Below are 25,790 nucleotides of genomic sequence, written 5' to 3' on the forward strand. Positions count from 1 at the left end.
AAAAAGGAATTGGCTTTTTACCCATAAGTCTAAAGTGAATTTTCTTTTAAAGTGCAGGTGCTGAAATGTGGAGAATATAAAAACTTCAGAATGGAAATGAACTGGCAAACCATATTTCCAGCTTTTCATTGGCAACTTACTATCTTGATCCAAATCACTGCTTAGAAGAACAGGTTCTTTTTCTGGGCACTGGAACCCAGGTGTAAAATCTATTAAATCCATATGCATTTACATAGTACTTTTCCTCCTAAATAATCCTAATGTGCTTTACAGGTAACAGGAGTACTGCTCAGTGTAGCTGTCATTTTCCAGTAGTTTGCAGTGGTTTTAGCACTTGAGTCATACAACACTTGAAGTCTGAGCTCATAAGTGGTGTCAGTCAAGGGTATTTGGAAGTTCCACTATTACTGTTATCAAGAAAACTGATTTTCAAACATTTTTAATCAAAACCTGCTGTACATGCAATTCGAAATCTGTCACTCCACATTCCTAATCACTTAATCCAGTACAGGATTATGGGGGAGCCGGTGTCGAATCCAGCAAGAAATGGGCGTGTGGGGTGCCAGTCCATCACAGGGCACACACAGATACACACGCTCACACCAGGGCCAGTTAACCTCCCAGCATGTCTTTGGGTAGTGGAAGAAACCCATGTGAACATGGGGAGGACGTACAAACTCCACATAGAGAGCACCCCAGAAATCGAACCCAGGGCCCCGGCACTGTGAGGCAGCAATGCTGACCACTGTACTGCCCACAAATTTAAAATCAGTTTTGCAAATCAAAAGAGTTAGTGGCACAATATTCATTTGTTTAATATTCACGTAGCCTTGGGTCTCAAGATACAGTACAGATTGCACTTGCTTGCATTTTCTTCCAATTCAATGTATTCCCTATCAGGATGTTTAACTTTGCAGCATACATCTCCCAGCACAGGACCTGGAGGTGGAATATATCCATGAAAACTGGTCCTGTTTATATATAGAGAGAGATACAAACATGAATTTCGTTTTTTGGAAAAATAAAATAAAATATTTAGGCTTCAGGTGGCAAGGTGACTACTGTACCTTATGATTGGTGGGTATTAGTCTGTAAAAGATGTGTAATAACATACAGCAGGTATCTCGAGTGATTAATTTGTCAGAGAGAAAGTGCTTTGTACTATTTTTGCATGCTTTCATCACAGATTAGCACATTTTGCATTTTGTTTTCTAGTGACAAGCTGACAGCTGTCTGGTAAAAGCTTTGAAAAATTTTATCAGCTTCACAATAAGAGATTCAAGTAAAAAATATGATTGTTAATTTTTAGAATATCATTTATTCATTCTATTTCTGAGTTATGTCAAAGCAGCTGTACAATTTTAAGATGTGTATATTTATATGAAACAGAAATCCATATTATGCAAATGGACCATAATAATCACACACTGTATGTTTTAAAAACAGTACGCCAGATTTTTTAATTAACATCCAAGATCCATCAGAAATATTTTAAAGTCACATATGCAATGAAAAATGCAAATGCAAAACCAACAAAGAGTGTTCAGACACACTCCTGTCAGGCAGGTGCTAAAGCACAACTTCATGTTTTCTTAAGCTGTTGTGTCAGCTGTTGCTATTCTGTGTTCACGCACTAGCAGTGAGATCAACAAAGCTTATCGCTAAAATTAAAAGTTTTTTCCACTCGTTCTGAGAATGAATTACATGACAGTTTGAAAACAAGACCTATAAACATGAACTCTAACAGATGTATAAACTGTGCTGGTTGAGCAACAAGTGTAAAAGATGCAGATCAGATTTTGCCTGTGTTGCATATCAGCTTATGCGACATTAAACTCACACTGATAGCTGAGTTTGCAGGGGGAGTCCTGTGGTGGAAACAGTGCATCTCACACATGATGAGTGAACGATGAGCAGGCAGTGACTTGTGCACTCGCAGGAGGCAGAAACTAGGGCTGGATCATCTTTTCCAAGGACCTCGCAGAAGGTGTCACATGTCATCAGCATTTCCCCCACTCAGGGAGGGAAATCTCTTCCAAAGGCAGGCTGCCAACAATAATAGCCGACTCCAGTAGGTCGGCACAGGAAGAGAGAGGCTGGAAACTGATTTGTAAGTCTCCATTCCTGAGCCAGAAAGACTTTATTTGAGCAGGCCTCAAGAGGCCTATAAAGCTTCAAAAAGGCACATTCCATCCACGTTATTTCTTAAGTCCTTTTATGAGGAGCTTGATTTGAGTTTTTTTAGTAGGCTGTACTGTTTTGTGTAAAAATGTACAGACAGATCTGTGGTGTGATGGGACTTTCTAAACCTCTGAAAGCTCAAAGGTGAGGGTCTGTTGAAGCAACCTTGAAAACATTTTTGGCAACATTAGAAACCCAAAGTGAACAAACACCACTGCCAGAGCAACATTTCCCATAGTCAATACAACTAGGGATGTTTGTGACTAGATACAATTTTACCAAAACAGTTTTCCATCTGCAGAGACATCTCTTTGGGTTTTGTCCAAAAAATGACATTGTCAAGGTTAGCCTGCCCTTAGCTCTGTAATTACATCTTTGGGTAGTACTGACTGTTCTAAACAGGAGCTGTTCTTCACAATTACTGTGTAAAAAATGGAATTTAAACATGTCTTAATATTTGAAGTTGCCAGTATCCTAAATTATTTCTCAAGCCAAATTCTATCTGCTTGAAACACGAACTGTGTGCTTCACCGGCACATCATAAAAGCAGTAAAAGACCATAGCATGTTGTAAGTCAACATAGAGAAAACCTTTCCCCAAACCTCCTTCTCAGTGCGGCAAAATAACTCTCACCTTGCTTCCGAAGGCTATGTCATTTGTGTCAAGCAACACCCCAGAAACTGGCCTTGTTAAGAACACCAACAGGAAACCTTGTTAGAGACAAAGTGAAATCTGTCTGTTGCAGGTGAAAAAAAACATTGCTTGGACCTTTCAAAAGCAGCAGGTTGGCAGCATAATTTATAGCTTGCACTTTTGTTTTGCAGATGTATCACGGATGTAATGATCTTAACCTTTTCTGAAATGTCACATTTTTCACAGGATAAAATACTCACTCAGCAGGAATGTAACCATCAGCAAAAAATACAGAATAGATCCAAACAGTGTTGCGGAAAAATGTACAGACTGTTGATATTGATTGAGTTCAAGTGATGTTAGTTTAGAATGTTTATGAAAAGAATTTGCTCCAGTATATTACCACTTCAGAATTTTTGTTTAGTTTAAACATTATTTTTCAGTAGGGGTTCATTAGCAGTTCATTACGTTTTTTAGTGAAGCACATGCTGTGTTCTCATTTCAGATCCATGAGTAGCAGTAGTTAATGTTCTAGGTCATGGTTTACTACGGATGCATTTACACTGATTAAGTCATCTTTTATATTTTTCAGCAGCTGATGGCTGTTTAAAGAAATCAACTGCTAAACAAATCTTTTGATAACTCACCCGAAGGGATTTGATTCAGCTCTTCTCTGACGGACCTGGTGGCTTATGAAGATGGCTGTTTGATTGTTGCCCTCCTCAGGAACAGTCTGGGCTCAGGAGTGACAAGTGTACATGCTGCAGACTGCAGCGACCACAGCAGTGTCTTCAACATGAAGAATTACAATGTGGATGGCTGCTAGGTTCACTCACACAAACGCAGATCCGATCCAATACAAGGCTGAGAAAAGTGATAAACATATACTGTACTGTACTGTATTTGTTTGTTTGTTTGTTTGTTTTTCAACCTGCTGTATCATTTGTACCTTTTTGACTTTCATTGCTTTTCTGCAAAAATCAAGCTTTGCTTAATGTTTTTGTCTTTGCAGTCTTTCATTACACATTCCAGCTCATCTGTGTCTCCCCTGTTGTTTAAATTAATTTTAAACTTTGGCAGGATCCAAAGGAGATGTTTCCAGTCCACAATCATTGGAAAACTGGAGGATATACTGAGCAGACATTTTGCAGTCTGTTACATTGCAGGGTGGCAGAGACCTAAGGAAGGACAGGATAGTCCTGAAGAACAAACCTCTGGGCTAAGACTGGGAGCTTGAAATAGCACCCATAATTAAAACAGGAATAGGAGTGCCGGGACATCATCATCGTTCTACACAGTTCTGCATGATTTCTGAAGGACTCACACAAGGAATGGAATGATTTTAAAATATAAAATATCGGTTGATATGACCAGAATTAAACAAAACAACCAGATCAGCTCCGTTTGTGTTCCCAATGTGAACACATTTCTTGCATCCAGCTTTAATCTTGTGGGGAAGTAATTTATTAAAAATAAGACAAATTTACATTACTGCCAAAGGAAGTTTTACTTCTTTGTGGATTCAATAATATCTTTATATATTTATTTTGCCCTTCATGCTGTTCTCTTGAAATCGAAGATAATAGAACGTACAACTGAACACTCAGTAACATTCAGTACAGTCTTAATAAAACAAATCAAGCACTCCTTTCCCTCAGTGTATCACGACAATGAAACTGATATCAAGGCCTTCAGGAGTGGAAAGAGACAACCACCCAAGTGGTATATATTGTTTTTCCTTCTGCTATAAGGAAGACCTACAGTTTGATGGTCAGATTGTTTAATGTGACTGCTTCCTTTCATACCATTACAGAGAAAGAATGTTTTAAATTAAACATTTGTGCTAAACTTGATGTGCTGGACTGAATGCATCATTACATCTCCAGGCAACAGCTGGAAAGAATAAGCAGTCGTTGGTTGCTTTATAAACTGCCAGTAATGGGACTGGGCACGCTGGTGTGAGCTACATACTGTATCTATGCCAGTGTTTTGTCACCTTGAGCTAACTGAGCACCGAGTCTTTCATAGGAAAGAATCAGCCTCCTCAAGCACTGCCTAATACCTCCTAGTAAAGTCAGTATCTTGGGTGAACAGTAAATCGCAGAAGATCATTTTTCCACAGTTCTATCAGGAGATAACTGACCCACTCACAAACACAAGATTTGATGTCTTTGTTGCACCATCATCAGCATTTAAAAACATTATTTCCCTAACAGATTTAAATGTGTTATAGCCCTGTGATGTACTTCTATTGTTAGTGTGTTTGCTTACCCACACCACGGTGCTGTTGCCTACTTACAATGAGAGGTTTGAGCATTGTGGCACAGCTAATGATAGAAGTACAACAACTGGTCTGAAAGGCCAGGTGACTCCAGGCTCTTTGTAATCACCAAAAGGGTAGAACCGGTAGAAGGCAGATAGTTTATAATAACTATCATGTTACTTTCATATTATTTGAAACTAATGCAGAAACAGTACAAAAGAAGGACAGGTGTACTGCAAGATATAGAAGTGTGGTACAATGTCCCAACGTCCATTGCGCCACCTCGGCCCTTCTCTCTGTTGCACACTGTGGGCGTCATTGTCTGCCTCACGGGCTGGTCCTGACCGGTCCTGGTCTTACGCCGCTCCATGTCAGTTATAGTGGTACCTAGGACAGGTGCGTTCCTTTGCTTTCATCACCTGCACGGAGACTTGGGGTTCCCCCATGGGGCAGCGCACCCTGTCACCAAGGGGATCACCCCCCCTTCACCAACATGGAAAACCAATAGATCCAACTCTGCAGGGGATGTCTAGAGCATGTCAGAGCCAAGGATACATGGGTCTGCAAAGTCTGCATTGATACTGGAGTGAACTGGGATCTCGCACTGTCTGAGCAAGATCTTCCCTGTGACAGTGGCCATCCTGTGTTGAATGCATCTGGGCACCAGTTCAGCTTTTACACCATCAGCAGTTGGGTGTTTAGGCTCCTCCCGGCTCTTTGATCCACACCCTCACTCTGCCACCCAGAGTAGGTTCTCTTTCCTAGCAACCAGATTCCTACAGAAAAACTGCCCAGGTGCTGTCTGCTCATATTCGTCAGTCTTTACCAGGCAACTTCAGGGGGACTCACTCCCACTGCACCACCTTTCAGTCCCGACCGTTGCACAACCTTTCTTCCACGGCCTCATCATTTAGGCCATGAACACAGAGACCACCCCTCCCACTGCGTTTCCCAAACAAACAGCCGGCCCACTGTCACTTTGGGGAATGTTCTCTTGTATACCTCCCAGTCTACAGTCCCATCAGATGCATTATTTCACTGCTTTCATGTTTTAAAACATTGCCTGCCTACATAATTTATTGACTTCAGCCAGGCATTCAAAATTAAAGAAAGAGAAAGATGGCATTTTATTTAGGAAATGTATATTCTTGCATGCATATCTGTTAGTTACTTCCATGAATAATAGTAAAAATTTCATTATATAAGCTAATTTAGTAGTATTGCTTGAAATATATTTTGTTTAGTGAAAGTAATATTCATCTCAGTATATAATTTCACATTTCTTTTCCATTTTGTTGTATCTCTGGCATGCCTCATGAGACATCGGCTTTTTGTTATTTTGCTTCGGATACTTATGTATCTCCTCATCTAGCAATTTCTGAAATATGCTGCGGTAACTCAGCATCTTAACAATGAAAAAGCTCTTGATCCTATGATGAAAAAGAAAAGCATTTAATACCACACAGATGGTGCCAATCATTGTGCACTGACAAGTTTGTCGGTTAGCCTTGTCTTCAATTTTGATAAATCTGACATCAGGCATTTGCTTTAAGTGGTTGTACATGGTAGTTCAAGCCTCTTTGGGACTGACCTGTGAAAGATAATGTTGCCAAAATGTTCTTTCCATATTTTGAAAATGAAATGATTCTTAGTTCTGCATGCTAATTGCTTCTAACAGCAGTTTCTTGCAGAATCTTTGAATGAAGGAAACCGTCATTATTAAGTGCAAATAAATGTTTGCCTTAACACCCACTTTGTGCTTTGTATTTTTGTAAAATAAATATATTTATTCATTGTCAGTAAAATCCTTGTCACACTGACTAAAACCTGCACTATAATCCATTGTAATTTCACCCAGAATACAGACACTGTCTCTAACAAAATGAACACAGAAAAACGACATTTCCTTTCAAGTAACTGTATTTGATTTGTGAATTTATGAAAGAAACAACAGAGAAATTCTGTTTGTCACCCTTTTTAAATGCTGAGAAGTATCTGCATTTCTCCTAACGAAAGGCATGAACTGCTAAATATTGATGTTAATTTTTTCTGGGGTTTCCTCCACTTATTCTACATCTCCCAAGTCTCTGAATGGCGCCATACTAAAGCCAAGCGCAACAGTGCCTTTTAGAGAAGGGCTTGACTGAGCTGTTCAGAAGGGTCCTGATGATGTTAAGATGGCATTATTGCCATGGGACCAGCTCAGAATATTGAGTGGTCAGTCTGGCCAACCAGCAACTTCCAAACTCATAAAAGCCTAGTTGTCCAAGGACAGACTCCTTGGATGACGGAAATGTCAATTTTGCACCAATAAGAACACTGAAAAGGATTTCTTATTGGTTTGTGTCAATGTCCAAGCGTTTTTGACAATACTTTCCATGTTTGGGATAGACAAGGTTGAACTTCCTCGGCTCTTCCTTGGTCAGTTTTAGGTGAGGTTCCTCTTCACTTCCCACCTCAGGCCTGATGCCTCTGCAGTCAGGATTCCACAGACCTTATTGTGATGCGCAGTTGTACAGTATTGAGGTTCTTACAGGAGGATCAATGGACTATGACTGGGCTCACAACCGGGAAAGACTGTGCCATACTCATCATCATTGTGAGTCTCATATCAATTGTTATCTGAACAAAACCTTCAGATTCTGTTTATGCTCCCACTGAGATTATTTTTAGTAGTTATCTTATTTTTGGGGCCTGGTGATAACGGCAGCCTTGTTACTGCTTTTTAACCTGAGCTTATTAGATCCCAAAAGTCAAGCTCAGCTGGACCAGCTCGGTACTGGAAAGGAATTCATTGCATCTCCTCCTACTGTATATACTGTATTTAAAGTGCTTTGGGGTCCTTTAAGATGAAAAAGGCTATAAAAATGTAATTTATTATTATTATTATGGTGATGATGATTAATGGGAAGAGACTCAATTTCCCCCATGGTACCTTTTTTGCTTGGAAGACATACCATCCCGTATACATTTTCAATACTTGTCATTTTTTCTATCTGTTTGTGCCCTGGAATCCATCAACATCTGGACAGCATCTGCCTAAAGGACAACTCTTTTGCCATTCATTCACCTGTTTTTGGAGGGAGAGTTTCCAGCAGGACCACGTGGGACTAGAGGTCACTATCAGTTTGCTCGTTACAAAAGGATCTGCTGTTTCAGAGAAGCAAAATCGCTCCCGCTGCTCGAATTTCCTCACTTCAATATTCAGAGTGGCGCAAGTGCAATTTTATCTGAAATAATGCTTCCTTGTTGAGTGATAAGGAAAAGAATACAGAAAACTAACATTGTACAATTAGACCAGATTTATATTTTTGTCAACTCTCTTAATGGGAAATAACATACTTGATCAAAATGGCATTTAAATCCCTTATAAGTATTAGACATACATACAAATATTAGACAATTCCAAAGACAATTTAAAACATGCCTTTTTGTTTTATCTTAAAAAATAAGATTGATTTATCTTATTATAAGATTGATTGATTTTCATCTGAATGCTGGTTAGTCTTGAAGTTAAAGAGACAGTAAGGAGAGCCCTAGCAAAAACTGTTTGGATGTTTGATTGCTGCCAGGAAAAGCTCTTTCAGAATTGCATAGGGGAAAAGAAAGCCCTAGCTGAAAAGGTATCTTTTAATACATTCCAGCTGTTCTAACAAGTGAAGCATTGTGCTGACTCCTGTGCTGTGTGCTCTGTGATTACAGGAACTGCAGGTAACATTGATACAAACTCAGACAGTGCTGTAAGTTTTCAAGAGACCCTAATATCAAGCTCTGAATTTAACCCAGAATTGTTCATTGGCACAAACCTCGTACTTTTCATCAATACCAGCTCAGAACACTGGGATGATATGTTTTACACAAAGATTTTCGTTTACCTTTAGCACACATAATAGTTCATTCAAAGTGTTTTGAGGGAAAATGGCTAATGACTTGCAGAATCTGAATTTCCATAAAGTTAAAATAGCTATCACATTGCACCATCCTTTATTCAGGAACTGTGGTATATGACTTTCATGCAGTAGATACCTCACACACACAAATGTTTCTTTGGCACATGTGAGCAGATTCTTGGCTTTGGAAGCAGATGGTTGTGGGATTTAAAAAAAAACCTACCTGCACACATGCTATGATCCTCGTATTCATGATCATTGTTCCCACATTGGGAGATCTCCAGCAGGAACTCTCCAAGCAGCAGTCTGCAGTTACACGTTTCTGGCACCAGGAGGCGACATTCTGGAGAGCGGAAGGGCAAATATCAAGGAAACCTATAATGCATACATTATAACCACACCAAATTTACCGTTTTCTTTTAACAACTATCTCTTTTAGTTGAAAAGCATGGTAATAAATCTGTTTGCCACAATGAGATACCACAGAATTATTGGGAATCTAAAAAATTATCTCTTTATTCTGAAGCTGCTTCTTCTGAGTTTTTAAACAGGGTACACTGCATTTAGGCATAGCAAGCTCCATTATGCCATATGAGACAGTAAGGCACAAACCTAGGGGGCTCATGTGCCCCTTTTCAAAGATTTTAGCACTTACAAGCATATAAACACAAACTCATAACTAATCCACGTTGTTATCCTGAATAATGTGAAGATAAGTGTTAATCATTACATACAGCACTACTATCTACATGTACACTATCTACATTTTTATTGTTAAATTCCTCAATATTATTGTTTTGTACTTATTTAGCTATTGTTTATCCGAAGGTAACTTGTATTTGATGGAGTTCTGAAGGTGTAAAAATGTCTGAAAATGCTAAAAAGAGTATAGTGATATAAACAAAGGGAATTTAGCACAATACAGCAGGTAATCCGATAATGAAAACACTACAATGTACCTAAATGACAAACCATTAAAGAAGAAGTTGTATATGTACAGTCTAAAGCTACAGTCTGAATACATGCACACTGGAAGGTGGTTAAAGATATGCCAGTGTGCCTTGGTAGCACTTTACTTTCAGAAAATAAGATACATGTTTTTTATGAAGTACAAAACTTCAAAAATGATCACGTCACTGTGATCCATAACCCAAAGACTTTGAAAAAGAGCATTTTTGTAGCTGTTTAAAAAGTAAAATTTGTCCTTTTAATATAAAGCGAGCAATGCAAAGACATATAAGATAAACCTAATATAGAGCTTATTAAGACCTTTAAATCTAGGTTCTGTGAATGTGAATCATGTTGAAAAAGAATGGTATTTTGAGCTGTAAGCATTATTACAGTACATACATCTGTACAACACGTTTCATCCCAAAGGAAGAATAGGAGGGGACTAGTGTAGTGTAAGGGCTACCTGACGTTCCCTCGGGAGCCATTCAGCACCAGGAGCCTAGACAGTAGATGAGGTGGAGCAGAGAGAAATTGCTTTGCCAGTTGAATTAAGGCAGAAATTGTTGTGGCCAGATTGTGCTGGGGTGGAATTGAGCCATCATAATGGGATTAACACCCCCGGGACTGAATAAAATGTAAACACAGAACAATGTTGAAGTATCTTCCAAATCAGCTAGGCTTTATTCAGTGGTGTAAAAGTGTGATTTCTGAGTGTGAAAGAGACTCACAATGATTCCAGGACAAGAGAGCTGAGAGTCTAAGACTGATGATAAAGTAGATAAAAGCCAAGCACTGATCTTAGGAGGAAAGCTATTTGTTAGACAGTCTGGAACTTAAAATTGTAGCCGTTTCTGTGTGTACAGTATCATTTTTGTGATTTCAGCACATGGTTTCAGTAGTCATTCCCAGGAGGTCCCAGGAAGGGGTCTATGGCTTTCCTCTGACATTTTCTCACATCAGCCTGCTCCTGGCAGTGGCGCGCTCTGTGAATCACATTCTTCTCAGGATGTGAATCATAAAGACGGCAAGACAGTGACGCTCTTTTCCTCTCCGCTTGCCTCGAACCCCTCTTCCCATGAACGATCCCCCCGAGACTCAGTGCTCATGTCTGGTACTACAAAGCACCGCCCCACTTACCAGCTCTCGCCTCTCCTCTTTGTGCTTTTAAGATGAAAATGTGGACAAAAGCTACAGAAAATGTATGATAGGCTAATATTTGAATGCAGTGTTGCTCAAGAGCAAGACCCTGTTCTCTCTCTCTTTATTATTTACTATCAGCACTGTGCATTCCCAGTACCTTCATTGTGGTGATTATGATGGTTTGCGTGTGAATTGAAAAGCCAGTTTCTCACTGAATGCCTTGTACACTGTTCTGGTCTGTGTCGCTGCTGTATTGGAACACATGTTAGAACAAATGACAGATTCACCACAAATGGCATGTGATAAACCTTACCTAAATCACTCAATGACTTATGCATTTGTTTGGACAGTCTTCTATTTGTTTACTGCCGCCGTGTGAAAAATGCATTAGTTAATCAGCTTGAATGTGTGCTACACAAAGGAAATTGTGCAGAACCAACACTATGTAATGAATTAGAAAAACTTTCAGTTCCTAGAGTATTTTTATAAATTGTTCCTAACAGAAAAGGTTTACTACATGCCAACATAAATGTTTATCCTCTCGTTCCTCTTAATTAAAGCTTGTCCGACATAACATATCATGTGTCAGTGCAATACTATAGCTTGGGAAATCCTCTTGAGCTCTCTCACATATTCAGTCCAGCTTGTCCAAGAAGTGAGAACAATAGTTTTTTTAGATTTCAGCCTGTGTTCATAAGTAATCTGATGCAAACGGGTGAAGCAACGTTGTGACAGGTCCAGTCGTACATCTCTAGACTGTTTCCCGTGCTTAGTGATTCCTCAGTTAAGTTTTTGGAATTTCTGGTGGATTACTGTAAGTGTGGGAGAAGTGATTTTTGCAACAAAGGAAAATTTTAAGTAGCACGATTTTTTGGAGGGGTGTGTGTGATGAATTTACCGAGAATTGAATGGGAGGTCCTAGCAGAAATAAAAGAGAAAATGAGCTCGTTGCCAACTTTGTCGTCGTTTCATGTTAAATCTTTAAATCTTGTGGTGGTTTTCTTCAAAATAGCAGTGATGAAAAACCGGAAATTATAAAGCAATTGAGACAGCACAACATTTCATTCCGGTACATCCCTTGTTTCTGGTATTGTAGGACATTTGCGCAATGCGTTCTAAATCGCTTCCAAGGTTTTGTGAAGTTAGTTTTTTTTTTCTACCTTTACTACATTATCGGAAAGGTCTCTGTTACAAGTGCTTTTTTGGCGCACTTATACTTACGTATTCCTTGGCAGCTTGGATTGGGGGATTTTCACATTTTCTTTGCTCCGGAGCTCCTAATTTGTTGAAATTATTATTTTAAATACGAAGGACGCCAGTCAAGCAGGAAACAGTAGAGGCCTGGAACACACACAAAACAAATCACATAGTTTTCACTTAAGCGTTTGATTTTTGGATTTTGAATGAACTTTGCTCAGAAAAGGAGCAGTTTCTGGACTGGAACAAAAAGCTGTGGTCGATGTTCCGCTCATGAAGGTTTTACGTACAATGTGTTTGATTGTTTGAAAACTGAAGGCCGCACTTAAAATCTGGAATACAAAATAATTAGGTATGATGATTTGATTACTATGGTGACTTTTGATGTAATATTATCATTGTGGGAAAAGGCTGTAAAATGTACCCTAATCATATTTTTAAAGCCCCTATAACTATATGTCTTACTATGTACTGAGAGAAAACACAGCAACAACAAAAAAAACATTTACAATTTTTAGTGATATTGGTGTACTTGGAGATAAATGAGCCGTCTCCTTACCGGTACTCGTTCAAAGGGGTTAATAGGCGAATGCATAGATTCATTAAGATTTTATCGAATCGAATATTTTGGTAGGTTGTGTATTTTAAAAACACCCCCGACCTAACCTTAACGAATTGCAATACAAATAAACAGTTGAAAGTGGTTGAACTGATGTCTTGGCAGTCCACGCTCGGCGCAGAACAGCTGGTGGTGATTTTGTAGTGTTAGGAAAGGGCTGAGATACTGGCGAGAGCAGCGCTGCGCGCTCTGTGATCAGCGTGCTTTCTGGCTGCGCGGAGTTGCATTGTGGGTCCCTGAAATTGATCCAGTAAATTGGAGATGGCGCTGTGTACAGTGTGAGCGAGTTAGCAGCCAAAGTTTGGAGAACACAGGAAAGTTAGCAGGAGGAAAGGCGAACTGCGATTCAAATTAGTTTTTTTTTCAAGTGGTAAATCAAATTTTGGAAACCGCTGTTCGGAGGACGGGAGCCGACATGTAACTCCGCATTTCGCGTTGGAAATCGTGACTTTGTCTTTCGGACAAACGGCGTTTTCGTGATAAATCCTCTAACTGCACTCTTGTGCTGTGAAACACTGCATATCAGTTCAATGGGACTGTGCATTATGATAACTGTAAGTAAATACGATTCATAACTCCGTGGGGTCGCGGGAGCATAGTTTGTTGTAATATGTGTATTTACTTGTGGTCGAATGAAAGAGCGGCTGAGGTATTCCCTTGGATGTATATGAAACTATGAACGACCCGCGGGAGATGACACCGGTTTCCAGGAAGCACCGACTCATGGCTGCAGTTCTGCCCGGAGAAGAGAGCGCCCTGGTCGGCAGCGGTTCCAGACCGGATCGTAATGGCATAGGTTTGATTTATTGCTTTATATGTGGAGGGGGTGTTACTCCTGGAAAAGAACTCAAACTACAAGTTAAATATCAAAGAGAAAACTATCAATTTTTCCCATTTTTGCAACACCAAGAGCCGGCGCCAGGGGCTGAAGAGGTTACACCGGAGGGATGCGTCCTCGTCTGCGCCGTGTGTCAGAGTTTTCTAGGGGAGCAGTGGAACTCTTTCGAGAGATCCAGGACCCCGATAGAGAAACGCATGTACTGGCTGAAAAGACCGTATCAGTGCGACTCCAGACGGATACCGCAGGAATGGAACATCTCGTACGATTTGGAAAGGAGGATCAGCGTGAGTAGCCAAAATTTTGACGCACCTGAATCCGACTTGTCATCTCTGTCTGAAAACGAAAATATGTCAGATCAGGATTTTGACTTTGGAGACCGACCGGGCTTGATCAAAGAGAAGTGTTTACGAATGTCCACCGGCAGCAAGACGCCTAAAGAAGGGGCTGCGAGAAGTAACGACGGCAGAGGCAGCCCTGATGTCCAGCTGGGAAGCCGGTTCGCTCTCAGCAGTTACGCCGGGCAGGACGCACAGAAACCGGATAGTGGCCTTCTGCCTAGGCGCTCTGCGCAGATTGGGAATCACGCGGCTCAGCCTTCAGTGTCCCTGGCCCAGTTCCCGGAGGTGCTGCCACAGCGGTGCTACAGCACCCCTTCTGTCGAGACACCTGTGCAAGACAACGGAATCATTATACGCACCAAGCGGCGGCTACCAGAGGAGAATGCCAAACATCCCGACCAGCGCCAGCGCACTGCCGACGGCAGCTGTAATTCTCGGCACTCTCTGGTTCCGCTACACAAAAGTCACAAAGCAGCAGATGTTGGCGATGCAGCGGCGGCGCTGTCACCTGTCGGCGCCTCCAGCACTCCAGACCGCGACTTTGTCGACGTCCAGAAGGGGGACGAGCCGCGCCGGGCAAATGACAGCGGCAGCAACAGTGATGCCGCTGGCGGCCGCTCCGACTCGGACAGCAATGAGATAAACATAACAAGTGACGACGACCGCGAAGTATTCGATCTCGGCAGCGGCTGCGGCAGGGAGCGTGTTCGGGCGCTAAACAGACAGAAAAGAGAGTCTGGGAGTGTAATCGCGAAGCCCCAGAGCAGTACAGCGGCGGAGGAGAGTGCCTGCTACATCTGCGGAAGCAAACTGTCCCCAGCCAACCAGTACCGAGTGTATGTGCAGAAACAAGAGAGAACCTCAAACGAGCCCTTTTTCCCTTTCCTGTGGCTCCACAGCCCCCCCCCAGGAGCCGTGGCCCTCAGCCCCGCAGGGTGCACCCTAGTCTGTGCCTGTTGCCACTCCTCGCTCATGCAGCAGTGGCAGGGCTTCGAGCTGGCCAGCGTGCCCGTGCTCCAGCGCCTGTACGTTGTGCCCCTCAACCCGGGCGTCTCAGGCCAGGAGCCCCGGCCCCCCGAGAGCTGCAAGCCGGAGCCGGTCAGGGAGGCCTGCTTCCTCTGCGGCCAGGACTGCAGCGAAGACGTTAAGGTGATCTGTGCCAAGGTGGGGGCGGGCAGTTCCACAAGCACGATGCACTTCCCCTTCATTAATCTGCTCCCTTGCCCCCCGAAAGCCAGGGGGGTTAGGAATGGCAAAGTGCACTGCTGCCAGACGTGCTACACCATCCTGGAGGATATCTGGGCGGCCTATCGGCTGTGCCTTAGCGAGGAGCTCATCACGTCAGTCAGCACCTTCCTGGGGAGGTACCACCAGGCCGTGACGGGAGCCGCCATCCAGGCCAGCTCCTTCGGGCACCCCGCGCCCCGGAGGGGGCACACCGCCGTGTGCTACCTGTGCGGGGCGGAGCTGGCAGCGGGCGTGGAGTTCCAGCTGCACGTGAACCCGCCGGGCCGCTGCGGGGAGAGGGAGCCCTTCTTCCCCTTCCTGACCGTGCAGCCGCCCGCCCCCCGCGCCAAGCCCGCGGACTCCACGGGCCTGGTCTCCACCTGCCTGCTGTGTTACCACGACCTGCTGGGCCAGTGGGTCCAGCACGAGCGACGGGCCGGCCAGCCCGCCAGCAGCCCCTGGTCGCGGCAGTACAGCTGCGAGACCTTCGTGTGCTTCTTCTGCAGGCAGGAGAAGAGGCGCTGCCTGGGCCTGAAGATGGTGCACGTGGCCCGGCTGCCCGTGTTCCTGTATGCCCCCAGGGTCAGCAACACTCTTGTGGTGGACGATGGGAAGAAGCTGACAATCGGATCTTGTGTGGAATGTAAATCTATGGTGTTGGCTGGTCAGAATATGAAGGAAAACTGCTTATTGGACAGTGCATCGCCTCCCATTAAACACAAGGTAAGACTCACTGTGCCCCTGTATTGTTACAGTGTGTGTTCTGTTATATGCTAGAAATGTGTTTGAATATGCTGAGTTTTTCTTCAAACATTAGAAGAAAATGGTATGACGTTGGGCCTTGTTCAGACTTTTGCTCATTATCCAGTTGTGCTAGTCTGGTATTGCTTTTGAACATTGTGGTGCAGCCTTATCGTAGCAGAAGGTCTGAAAGTTCATCAAAGTGATAAGCTGTGCTGATCCCTGCTGGCGCACTTATATCGCAGTTCTGTACTGTTTGTTTCTGTAAGACTTCTCAACACAATTTAAATGAGGGCAGACATTAGTGACTGGAGGTCTGGATTCTGTAATCAGTTTTAAAAATCATTTGTTTCTTTTTTCATTTCTGATACAGTATGAGTAACCGTTTTTTGTTTATGCCTTTTGTCATGCTGTGCGAATGAGTTCATACACCGGTGTGTGTTTATCTTTGGACAAAATCTACGTAGGCTGAGCATTTTTCTTTTGGCTCTGCTGGCTGACCCATGGCTGTCAACCTTGCACCCATTTGATCTCTTTCCTGGCAACAGCGTTGTGCTTTGCAGTGGAGCCAAGGGATGTCTAAACCTTGTGTAAATGCTTCTTAGCAACAGTGTAATGTCATATGTTGTGGTGAAAAGCTTGCCAAACTGATAGGAGGAGATTCAGTTATAAACCAAGGGCTAGGAATGTGGGAAAAAAAGAACATGGGAGGACGTTATCAGGAAAAAAGGCAGTAAAACTGCAAAATGTAGTTTGTGGCAGACATTAAAAAAGCCAGTAAGTATCGTGGGCTGGTGAAAGGCTTCCTGGGCTTTGCTGTTTAGTTGCAGAACATAAACGCTAGCCAATTGAACCCAGACTCCAGTCTGCCCTTCATCAGAAAGGTCATGTGTGGGACAGCATTTGCAGTCTGTGCCTGATTAAAAAGTGCCTTAAATGACTAAAAAAGCCGAAATCTTAGATTCACAGAAGTATTTGTACTAACACAGTGTACAGAAGGTATACTGCACAATACTTAATTTTCCATCTGTCCTAAATGTAGAGTTCTCTTGCAAAATTGTTTGATGAACTGTGAAATGTCTCAGTTTCTCTTCCTGTTGCATTATTTTTCTCTTTCTATAATGGGAAGCACATGGTTAAGAATGGCAATTTTTCTAATAACAAATTGTTGGTTGGATAGGGGAATTTTTAGCAATGGGTCATGGTAAAGCATGTAAAATTACTGTACGAAGTACGTGAAGATCCAAAGAGAAGTAGTTAAGCTTTAGGTCAAAGACACACGGACAATTAAGCTGTTGTGGTCTTAGCAAACGGATGACTTCATGGCTTTGGAAATGTGAAGGGCTGGGAAGCAGGTGTTCCTCTTCCAGTGACATGTGATCTGCTCGCGAGCTTGCCTGTCAGCACTGTCATGTCAGTATAAGGCACACATCTGCTTCCTCCGTTGCCTGGCCCGTTATCGGTGAGAGGAAAGAAAAGAGAGAGTGAGAAAGAGACAGCGCTGTTCAATACTGCAGTGACTGACCTTTTAGATACATTTCACACTTTCTGGTTTCCAGGATCACATTACAGTGCACAATCTGAGCTTCACCGCCTTAATATGGATTTGCCTTATTTACCAGTACTTTCCAATAGGCAAGAACATGGCTATCAAATATAATAATGAAGACAAAAAACTTTCTTTTTTTATAATACATCAGTCTTGTTCATTGACATAAAGAAAACTGTAGTATCTTTCTCAGCACGGTCATTTGATTCTTCTTGCATATAAATCAACAGTTGTGTGGCCCAGCAATTTTGGAGTTTGTGTGCGATTTAGATTTTTTTGTAGTTTTAGTTTTTGTGTTCACATTAAGTAACGTTTACTATCGTGCTCAAGTATATTGTGGATTTGTTTTTGTTCACTAAGACAGAAGCTGAGACTGAGAAGCTCATTTCACAGAGACCTACAGAAGACTTGAAACTGTGGACAAGTCATTGTGGTTGTCCTTTTCCTCCAACTTATTCTTGTTGTAGAGCTTAATTCTTTAAGTCAATTGAAATTAAGAATAACTTTATCAGCTTCTTATGATCTGCCTCTCCTTTACTGTTTTTGCTCTGGTGTAATTAGGATTGTTAGGGGGTTGAGGCATTAAAAAATAAATAGGTTCAGTAGAACCATGATACTTTGACACAGGCCTGCCACACTGGGTAAGTTAACCAAGCTTTCTTGTCATTTCTTTGGCAAGAAAATGGCTCTTCTTTAATTGAAAACACCCAAGGAGATTTGTGCATCAGAATGAAATGAGATATGACACATGATGGTCTGGAAGTTCACTTTAGGGCCATGTGACATGCCCATATAAAGCACTCAAACACACTTTATATATAGTCCATGGCACGTCTAAGGCATATTCATAATTACATGTCAGGGAGTTTAGCCAAACTTTGCGCTCTGCTTTGATGGTGATGAACTTTTTAACAGAGCATTCAAATTTGTTCCCTATTAGGCAGCTCAATGAAGAGCTGCTTTAGAAGATATTCAGCTGTTTCATTTGCTGTAGCGTTACTGTGACTTGTATCCAACTCATTTCTCTAATCCTGCCTTTTTTGCTTGATCTTTCCAAGCCCTTAAAGACCTGGGTTCCATCATTCTGTAATTGTACAATCTCCTGAATTCTTCTCCACTCCTGAAGAAGTTTGAGGGAGTTGCTTTTAAGATATAGTGTACGAGTTTATGTATTAACTGTGCAATTCCTATACAGACTAATATAACTGATTAGTTTTTATAAAGATTCTCCCCTACTTGGAACTGTAACACATTACTTTTTATAAATAACTTTCTCCAACCCTGTTTAAGACTTGCCACAAATGCAAGGTAGGATCATTTTTTAAAGATAATTGGTCTACTTCAAAGCCCGTTGTAAGCTTTGAAATTTACAGGATGTTGGGATTCTTATTTCATATGATCTCTACATTACTTAATTGAACAAAGAAACTTCTCTTCAGTGGTCAAAACATAATGGTTCCAAACACCTGTGGATCAGTGATTTAAGGATAAAACCTGCTGTACTGAGACTCTTGATATGTAACAAGCATGTGGTCAGGGCAAGACTGTAGAGCCTGGGTATCTGGGATCAGTGGTTTGAATGTCTGAAACATTGTACCTTTATAGTGATCTGATGAGATCAGTTTGTAAATTAATGGTTCCAGTTGTAATTCAAGCTGTAAAGTTAAAGTACAATCAGTAGGAATTTTTGTTTGGGTTTCATATTACAGTACAGTATATGATCAATTCCCTTGAAATTGAGGCCCTGGTTGGTCACCTAACATCAACACCAGTAGTTTTTCACCCACACGTGAGTTTTAAGGCACATTCATTCCTGTGACTGAAAAAACAGCCTACATTTTGGCAACCTGCTCATTAGGAGTTTAAAAAAGCCATAAGCATTAACATATTGAATGGCAAAGTGACATGACTGCAAGATCTGTGTTTGTAGAGAATTGGAAACGATGGATTTCATTCTTTTCAACTTAAAATCAAACAAAGGCTCTTGTTTCTGTGTTTTGACAGGGCTTGAAGTTAATTGGTTTACTTAGCAGTCTCTCTTTTCTTCTTACTGCTGATGTGATATGAAGAGGTGGCTGAGGGCCATCAGTGTGTTCATGGGTGTGGACCAGCCCTGGTCCTACAAATGCCAACACTTGACCAGAAGGTCAGCCTCAGCCCCTTCCTGAATTGAGGTTGTCCTTGCTCCTGGTTGCCTTTACATGTTGGGAGAGTTCACACTTGGAAGAAGATGCTCATATGCAGGGGCATTCCAAGTATGCAACTGCTATTTTCTTATAAAAAACTTGTTAATACATTTTTGAGTTTCCTTTTAATACAATATTAATGACTTACAGACTCTAAGAAGTAACTAAATCATTTCATTGGAAGACATAGTACTGGTTCTGACAATTTTCAAACCTCATTTCACAAGACTAATGCTGCTCTTCAGAAAATACTTTTTGTAACACTAGTTTAAACATTGTATCCTCTAGTTTCTTGTGCAAGTTCCCATAAAACTTTACACACACAGTTTATCAAATCTATGATTATAACATCATAAAGCTGATATATCCAAACAAAAAGACACAGAATTCCATAAATACCTCATAGGCTTCCCTTTTGCACAAGAAACAGAATTCCCCAGGAGAAGTACCCTGCAACAGTTTTTCATTTTGCTATACCATTTCAGCTGACTTGTATTTACTGTGAAGAGACAGCAGTTTGTTTTATCCAGCAAGTCGCAAGGCACAGCTTTGTTTAAAAGTCCTTGAGCCAGATGAAGGTTATTGCACCTTGAATGGGTTTAAAAATGGCAGAATTTGCAGTTCACAGGAAACCCAGAGCTGTTTGACACATTTTCAGCTTACTGGTGTTTAAATGTTTTGGCTAAATTCAAGCCACAGTGTAATAAAATTCTCTTTTAATGAAGATGTTTGTTGTATGGGTGTGTAGCCAGTCGTCTTAATACTGGCGGCTGTTGCTGTTAGTTAAATTTCATTTTAATGTCATTACATGAGGTGACAGTGTTAGATTTTGTAATCTATGATTTGTAAAAATCATATATTGTGAGGCAATTATGCTCAGTCAAATGGGCCTACATTTTGTAAGCAAACTCTTGTTGACTTGAAAACTCTCAAGAACAGAATATGCTTGAGTGCCACTCAAGCTGTTTCTTTAAACAGTAGTGGAAAGTTTTTGGTTTGGATTTTGGAATTTGGGGATGATTTTTTTCCACAAAATAAGTTTTTAAACAGTTTAATAGAGGGGATTACGTTTTTATAGTGTGTGTGTGACTGGTGCCATATGGGTTATTTGTGTCGTGCTTGTTGAAAAAGAAAGAAAAACAACCGTCAGGATGTGGCATGTTGGGAAAAGAAGTCGCTTCAGAAAGATTGACGACAAATTAATCATGTGGGAAAAATCAGAGCAGGAAGGTTTTTTTTTTAGGATTTTCTGAAAATAATAACTCTAAAAATAAGAAAAATGAGATCCGTCTGCAAAGACCGTGCTCAAAACCTGGTTAACGAGAAGACACCCTTGCAGAAGACTGAGGGTCGCCGTGGAAACCGGAAGCCCTTCCTCGTCTGGTCATCGCTCATTGTCTGTGCGCCGTACCGCCCGGCCCCAGAGGGGACAGTCCCAGGCCCCGCCGCCGGCCCTCGGTGGAGGAACTGCACTTCCTTCTGGGATTGAGCTTGGCTGGAATCCAGCTGTGCAGCTATTAATCAGGACAGATCATGGCCCAGTGACTTGGCATTGCATCTGGCCCATTCTATAAAACAAGATTTCTTCAACTTTGAGCAGTGCGTTCAATTTATTATTGCTTCACTCTGTGAGCAGTTGTGGTCAAGAAATAAGACGTGCACTTTCATTGCTCTACACAGCAAGGCTAATGCCGAGTTGAAGAGTTGGAACGAATAGTTTGAATCAACTGAATGACTTATATACAACCCTGGAGAAAGTGCAGCAACAGAGGTCAAAATGTCTGTCCAGAGATATTGGATAAATGTGAAGTGGAGTATGCTTTTGTGGGTGGCCTGCTTCTTATCTACTTTACAGTGTGTGGTTTACTGTAAGCTACATTGAAAATGTAACACAGATGCTCCAATTTTAATATACAAGCAATGCCAAGATCCTTTTAAATGGGGGTTGCAAGTTAGAAGAAATGCTGTTCTTTTGCCTTAACACTTAATGGCTGTGGCAAGCTCTGGGTTGGCGATATCGGTCTGTCATTTACCGGTCATCTGCACCCTGGACAGCATTTTTTACTGTTGTTGCTGCTGCGTTGGTTAATATTGTAGATTACTTTTATAAAGTAAGGATACACTTATTTAGTAACATACTTTCTGTGATTAATGTGCTTTTTTTAAATCTAGTTACAAACACATTATGGAAATAATGTCTTTAAGGTATTAAAGGATCAAAGTTTCTGTTCAGCTGTATGTTTTTAGGAGAGAACGTGAGCTTATCTAATGACAGTATGGCAACAGAGCTGTGAAGGAATATCTAGAAACCTGTCTGCCCCTAGTCTGTGTGTAGTGGTGTAAGTGTAAGAGCTCAGGGTTGAGTCGAGCAATTTGTAGATGGAGCTGTCTCCTTCCATGTAAAAAAAAAAAAAGAGAGCTGTCAGAATCTGCTAATGATGATGTATTAATATTTTCAGCCCTGCAGCAGTGTTACTGCCTGAGCCAGCAAAGGTAAAGAGTAGATTTATAAGATGAGATGGAACTCGAAAGGCAACTTGTTTGGTTAATGAAATTCAATTATGTGCAATTGACCATCCCATTACAGGGCTCTTTAATATGAATGAATTACTTCATGGATAACGTTAGTTTGAAATGCTTCTGAGAGCTTTTCCTGTTTAATGAAAATTCAGCATATACTCGGAGAAGGACATATACACCACCTGAAAGGCTTTCTTATATTGTTCCAACGCAAAGCCAGCTGTCTCTGTGATAATTGCTTAGTGGTGGACATGTCCAGACTGTTTGGCTGACAGACACCTTGTGCTTATTGGTTTGTCTTCTCAGGCGGTTGGAATCAGTGGTGTACTTTCCATTCATTAGCTTTTCTCAGCTTACACTCAAGTTACTCCCTTTAGTTTCCTGAGGAGTCCAGACTTGTATTTTACTTCAAAACCACAATAACTTTTGCAACACAGAAGCACATAGTTGGTAAGCAGCAAACGTAAAACAAGGAAAAATGTATCATTTGAGATGCATGTCTATGATACCCAACTTCACATTGTGTCACTGATCATTCTGGGTTTGATTTTTTATAAGGAGAAGAAATATAGAAGCTAAGAGGTAAGGTCTGATCTAAAAGAAATCTGACAACTTATTTGTTTCCCTGACACTTATACTTTTTAAAAATGTTAATCTTACCTGATGGTGTGATCTAAGAAATTATTTCTATACACAAGAAAACAAAGTATTTTATGCCTGAAAAATGCTTTTGAAAAGAAATTGTGAATGTCTCATGTGTCTTATTTAGAGCAGCACTCTAGGCTACAAGTTATAACAAGACCATCAAAGGAGCAAGTAGAGGTTATTTCCATGCTTAAATGTAATGTAAAAAAAACAAAACTTTTAGGCTGTGAAGATTTTTTCAGTTGTGTTCTGTCAGTCAAAGAGAACACATCTGAAGAAGGCTATACAGCCATTATCTTCTTTCTTATTACCTTGCATCAAAAGCAAACTTACTGTACTTGCTTTTAATTTTTAGCAAGTAATCTACCTCTGCTTGTTCCTTTGTTGCTTGCTCACTGATGCAGCTCTCCATTCTAACCTTATTCTAGCAAGAACATTTACACTCTTCGGTCTCAATCGCTGTGCTCTAGAATTTTGCTGAAATCCTCCACGTTTAGGGCGGCACAGTGCTGCAGTGGTTAGTTCTGGGTTCGGTTCCGGACCCGGAGTGCTGTCTGTGTGGAGTTTGCATGCTCTCCCTCGGTCAGTGTGGGTTTCTTCCAGGTCCTCTGGTTTCCTCCAAAGACATACTGGTAGGTTCATTGGTTCCTGGTGTGAGCGTTTGTGCCCGTGTGTGGATGAAGTGAACCTTGGAGGGAGCTTTAGAAAATGGATGGATGAATGGATAGTCCAAGTGTGATTCTTGGTGTTAAACACCTTTGAATGGCTGCAGGTAAATTGACGTTTCTTGGGGACATTGCAGATTGAGTCAGAGATATTTCAGAATGCCAGAGGCAGTGAAAGGTCTTTAGTGTGCAAGTGGTTAGCACATCATTACCCTGCAAACCATCTGGTTCACACATTTCTGCACAGGTTTTATCTGAATGTGGTCAGCTGTGGATTTTCTTTCCTGTGCAGGGTGGACAGGTGTAACACTTGCATTTTCCTCTGCTTTCATTGACATTTTCTAATGTATTTAATAAATGTTTTAGGTAAAAATCTTCGTTTTGTGTGTCTAGAGAGGAATGTCCTAATCCTACAATGTTACATGAAGGCTGGGAAAACCTGTGTCCTTAAAAAGTTGAGTAGTCTTTTTATGGGAATCGGGCAATACAGTAGGTTTATATCCCTATATGGATCAGAGCCATACATGGCTTCTTTAGAGCAAAGCTTCTGCAGGGGAGGAAAAAATGTGATATTATGTTAGAATATGTAAGGGAAATGTTTTTCAGTGCAAATGCAGGATGGGTTAATAAATTATTAATAGAGCAGCACATGTAGTTCAGTAACCATTGCAGTAAATGTAGTGAAATGTGTATAACGGCAATCTTCTGTACCAGTGGAAAACTAAAATACAGGCAATTACAGCATCATTCTTGCAATGTAGTCATGCAGTGTTGCACACATCTTTCTAATCAGTATTGTGTTTCTTTTAACTGGGTGCCCTGTTGATACTCCATGAAGTTTATTTGTGAACAGCCAAAGAATGCAAAGCTTTGGGATTCTACAGCAGACCCACTTGGCATCGTTTTGCAGCCTGTGGTAATCTGGGCTGAGGGCGCACACTGCCTCTGCATCTCATATTTTTGGGAGCTTGTGATTATATGTGGATCTTCCCCTGAATACAGTGATTATCAGTTGAGCGGAGGGACTGACTGACAGGACAGAGATGCTGGGGGTCCAGAGTGGGAGTCTGTCCTGCAGAGTCTAAGGCTTGGCAGCCTCATGCTGCAAGATTCTCTCTCGGGACACAGTGTTGCTCTCTTAATCTGGGACAGCGCCAGGCCCCTGCCTCTATTATAGAGGACTGTTAATTCAGAGCAAAGCTGAATGAATGTGCTCTGTGCAAATGGAATGCATATTGTTTACAGACGGCTAGCGCATCGCAGACTGAAGGCCCAGAATGGAGCTTCACAGCATGAGGTGATTATTCCTGTTTTGGGCTGGTGAGAGGTCTGGCACCACAGACTAAAATGTTTTTTAATGACTGGGCGGGGTGGCAGCTATAAACATTGTTTAATTTCCCTCTCACACTTTTTAACAGAATAAGAAAACATAAAGCCAATATTTTCATGCTTGCCCACTGGGAGCCGTTGATAACAAGATCACTATCGTATCTGAGTGGGTTAGTCTAAGAGAATAGTTCAGTGTCCATGTGGAATCTGTGATTTTACCCGTCCTTCGGATGAGACGTAAAACCGAGGTCCTGACTCTCTGTGGTCATTAAAAATCCCAGGGTGTTTCTCGAAAAGAGTAGGGGTGTAACCCCGGCGTCCTGGCCAAATTTCCCGTTGGCCCTTACCAATCATGATCTCCTAATAATCCCCCTCTATGAATTGGCTTCATTACTCTGCTCTCCTCCCTACTGATATCTGATGTGTGGTGAGCGTTCTGGCGCACTATGGCTGCCGTCGCATCATCCAGGTGGATGCTGCACACTGGTGGTGGTGGAGGGGAGTCCCCATTACCTGTAAAGCGCTTTGAGTGGAGTGTCCAGAAAAGCGCTATATAAGTGTAAGCAATTATTATTATTATTATTATTATTATTTATTATTTATTATTATTATAATTAATTATAAGTATTCCAGGTGTTGTTAATGTACTGAGCATCAACATAAACATTTCTTCATTTATGCATACACAGTCTTAGAATTTTTTGGTTATTGATTAAATGTTTTATGGCATCATTTGGCATCATGACTAAATGATACACTCAAGTGACTGGGAACAGATGATGAGGTTATTTATCTGGTATGATGTCAAGCCAGGTGAAAATCAAGAAATAAAAATACAGAGAGATACCTGCAGTATATGCCTTGCTTACCTAAGA

The 25,790-nt window shown here is 41.4% G+C and overlaps 1 protein-coding gene and 1 long non-coding RNA gene across 2 annotated transcripts in view; one reads left to right on the top strand and one right to left on the bottom strand.

Annotated features, from left to right (window-relative positions):
- Nucleotides 1-1,386: 1,386 nt before the first annotated feature.
- Nucleotides 1,387-14,543, bottom strand: LOC148644194 (uncharacterized). The gene is made up of 4 exons (XR_015928743.1): nucleotides 14,413-14,543; nucleotides 12,280-12,399; nucleotides 9,191-9,342; nucleotides 1,387-3,678 (listed from the first exon to the last, which is right to left on the bottom strand). It is a non-coding gene; the product is annotated as an uncharacterized LOC148644194 (long non-coding RNA).
- gse1b (Gse1 coiled-coil protein b) overlaps nucleotides 13,116-25,790 on the top strand; it is a 265,129-nt gene continuing 252,454 nt past the window's right edge. Inside the window, exon 1 of the mRNA XM_088614301.1 lies at nucleotides 13,116-16,003. Coding sequence (XP_088470427.1) covers nucleotides 13,550-16,003 — 2,454 coding nt within the window. The 5' untranslated portion in view covers nucleotides 13,116-13,549. The remainder of the gene's footprint in view (nucleotides 16,004-25,790) is intronic.

This window comes from Lepisosteus platostomus, chromosome 20 (genome assembly GCF_059453375.1).
Source record: "Lepisosteus platostomus isolate fLepPlt1 chromosome 20, fLepPlt1.hap1, whole genome shotgun sequence".
NCBI lineage: Eukaryota > Metazoa > Chordata > Actinopteri > Semionotiformes > Lepisosteidae > Lepisosteus > Lepisosteus platostomus.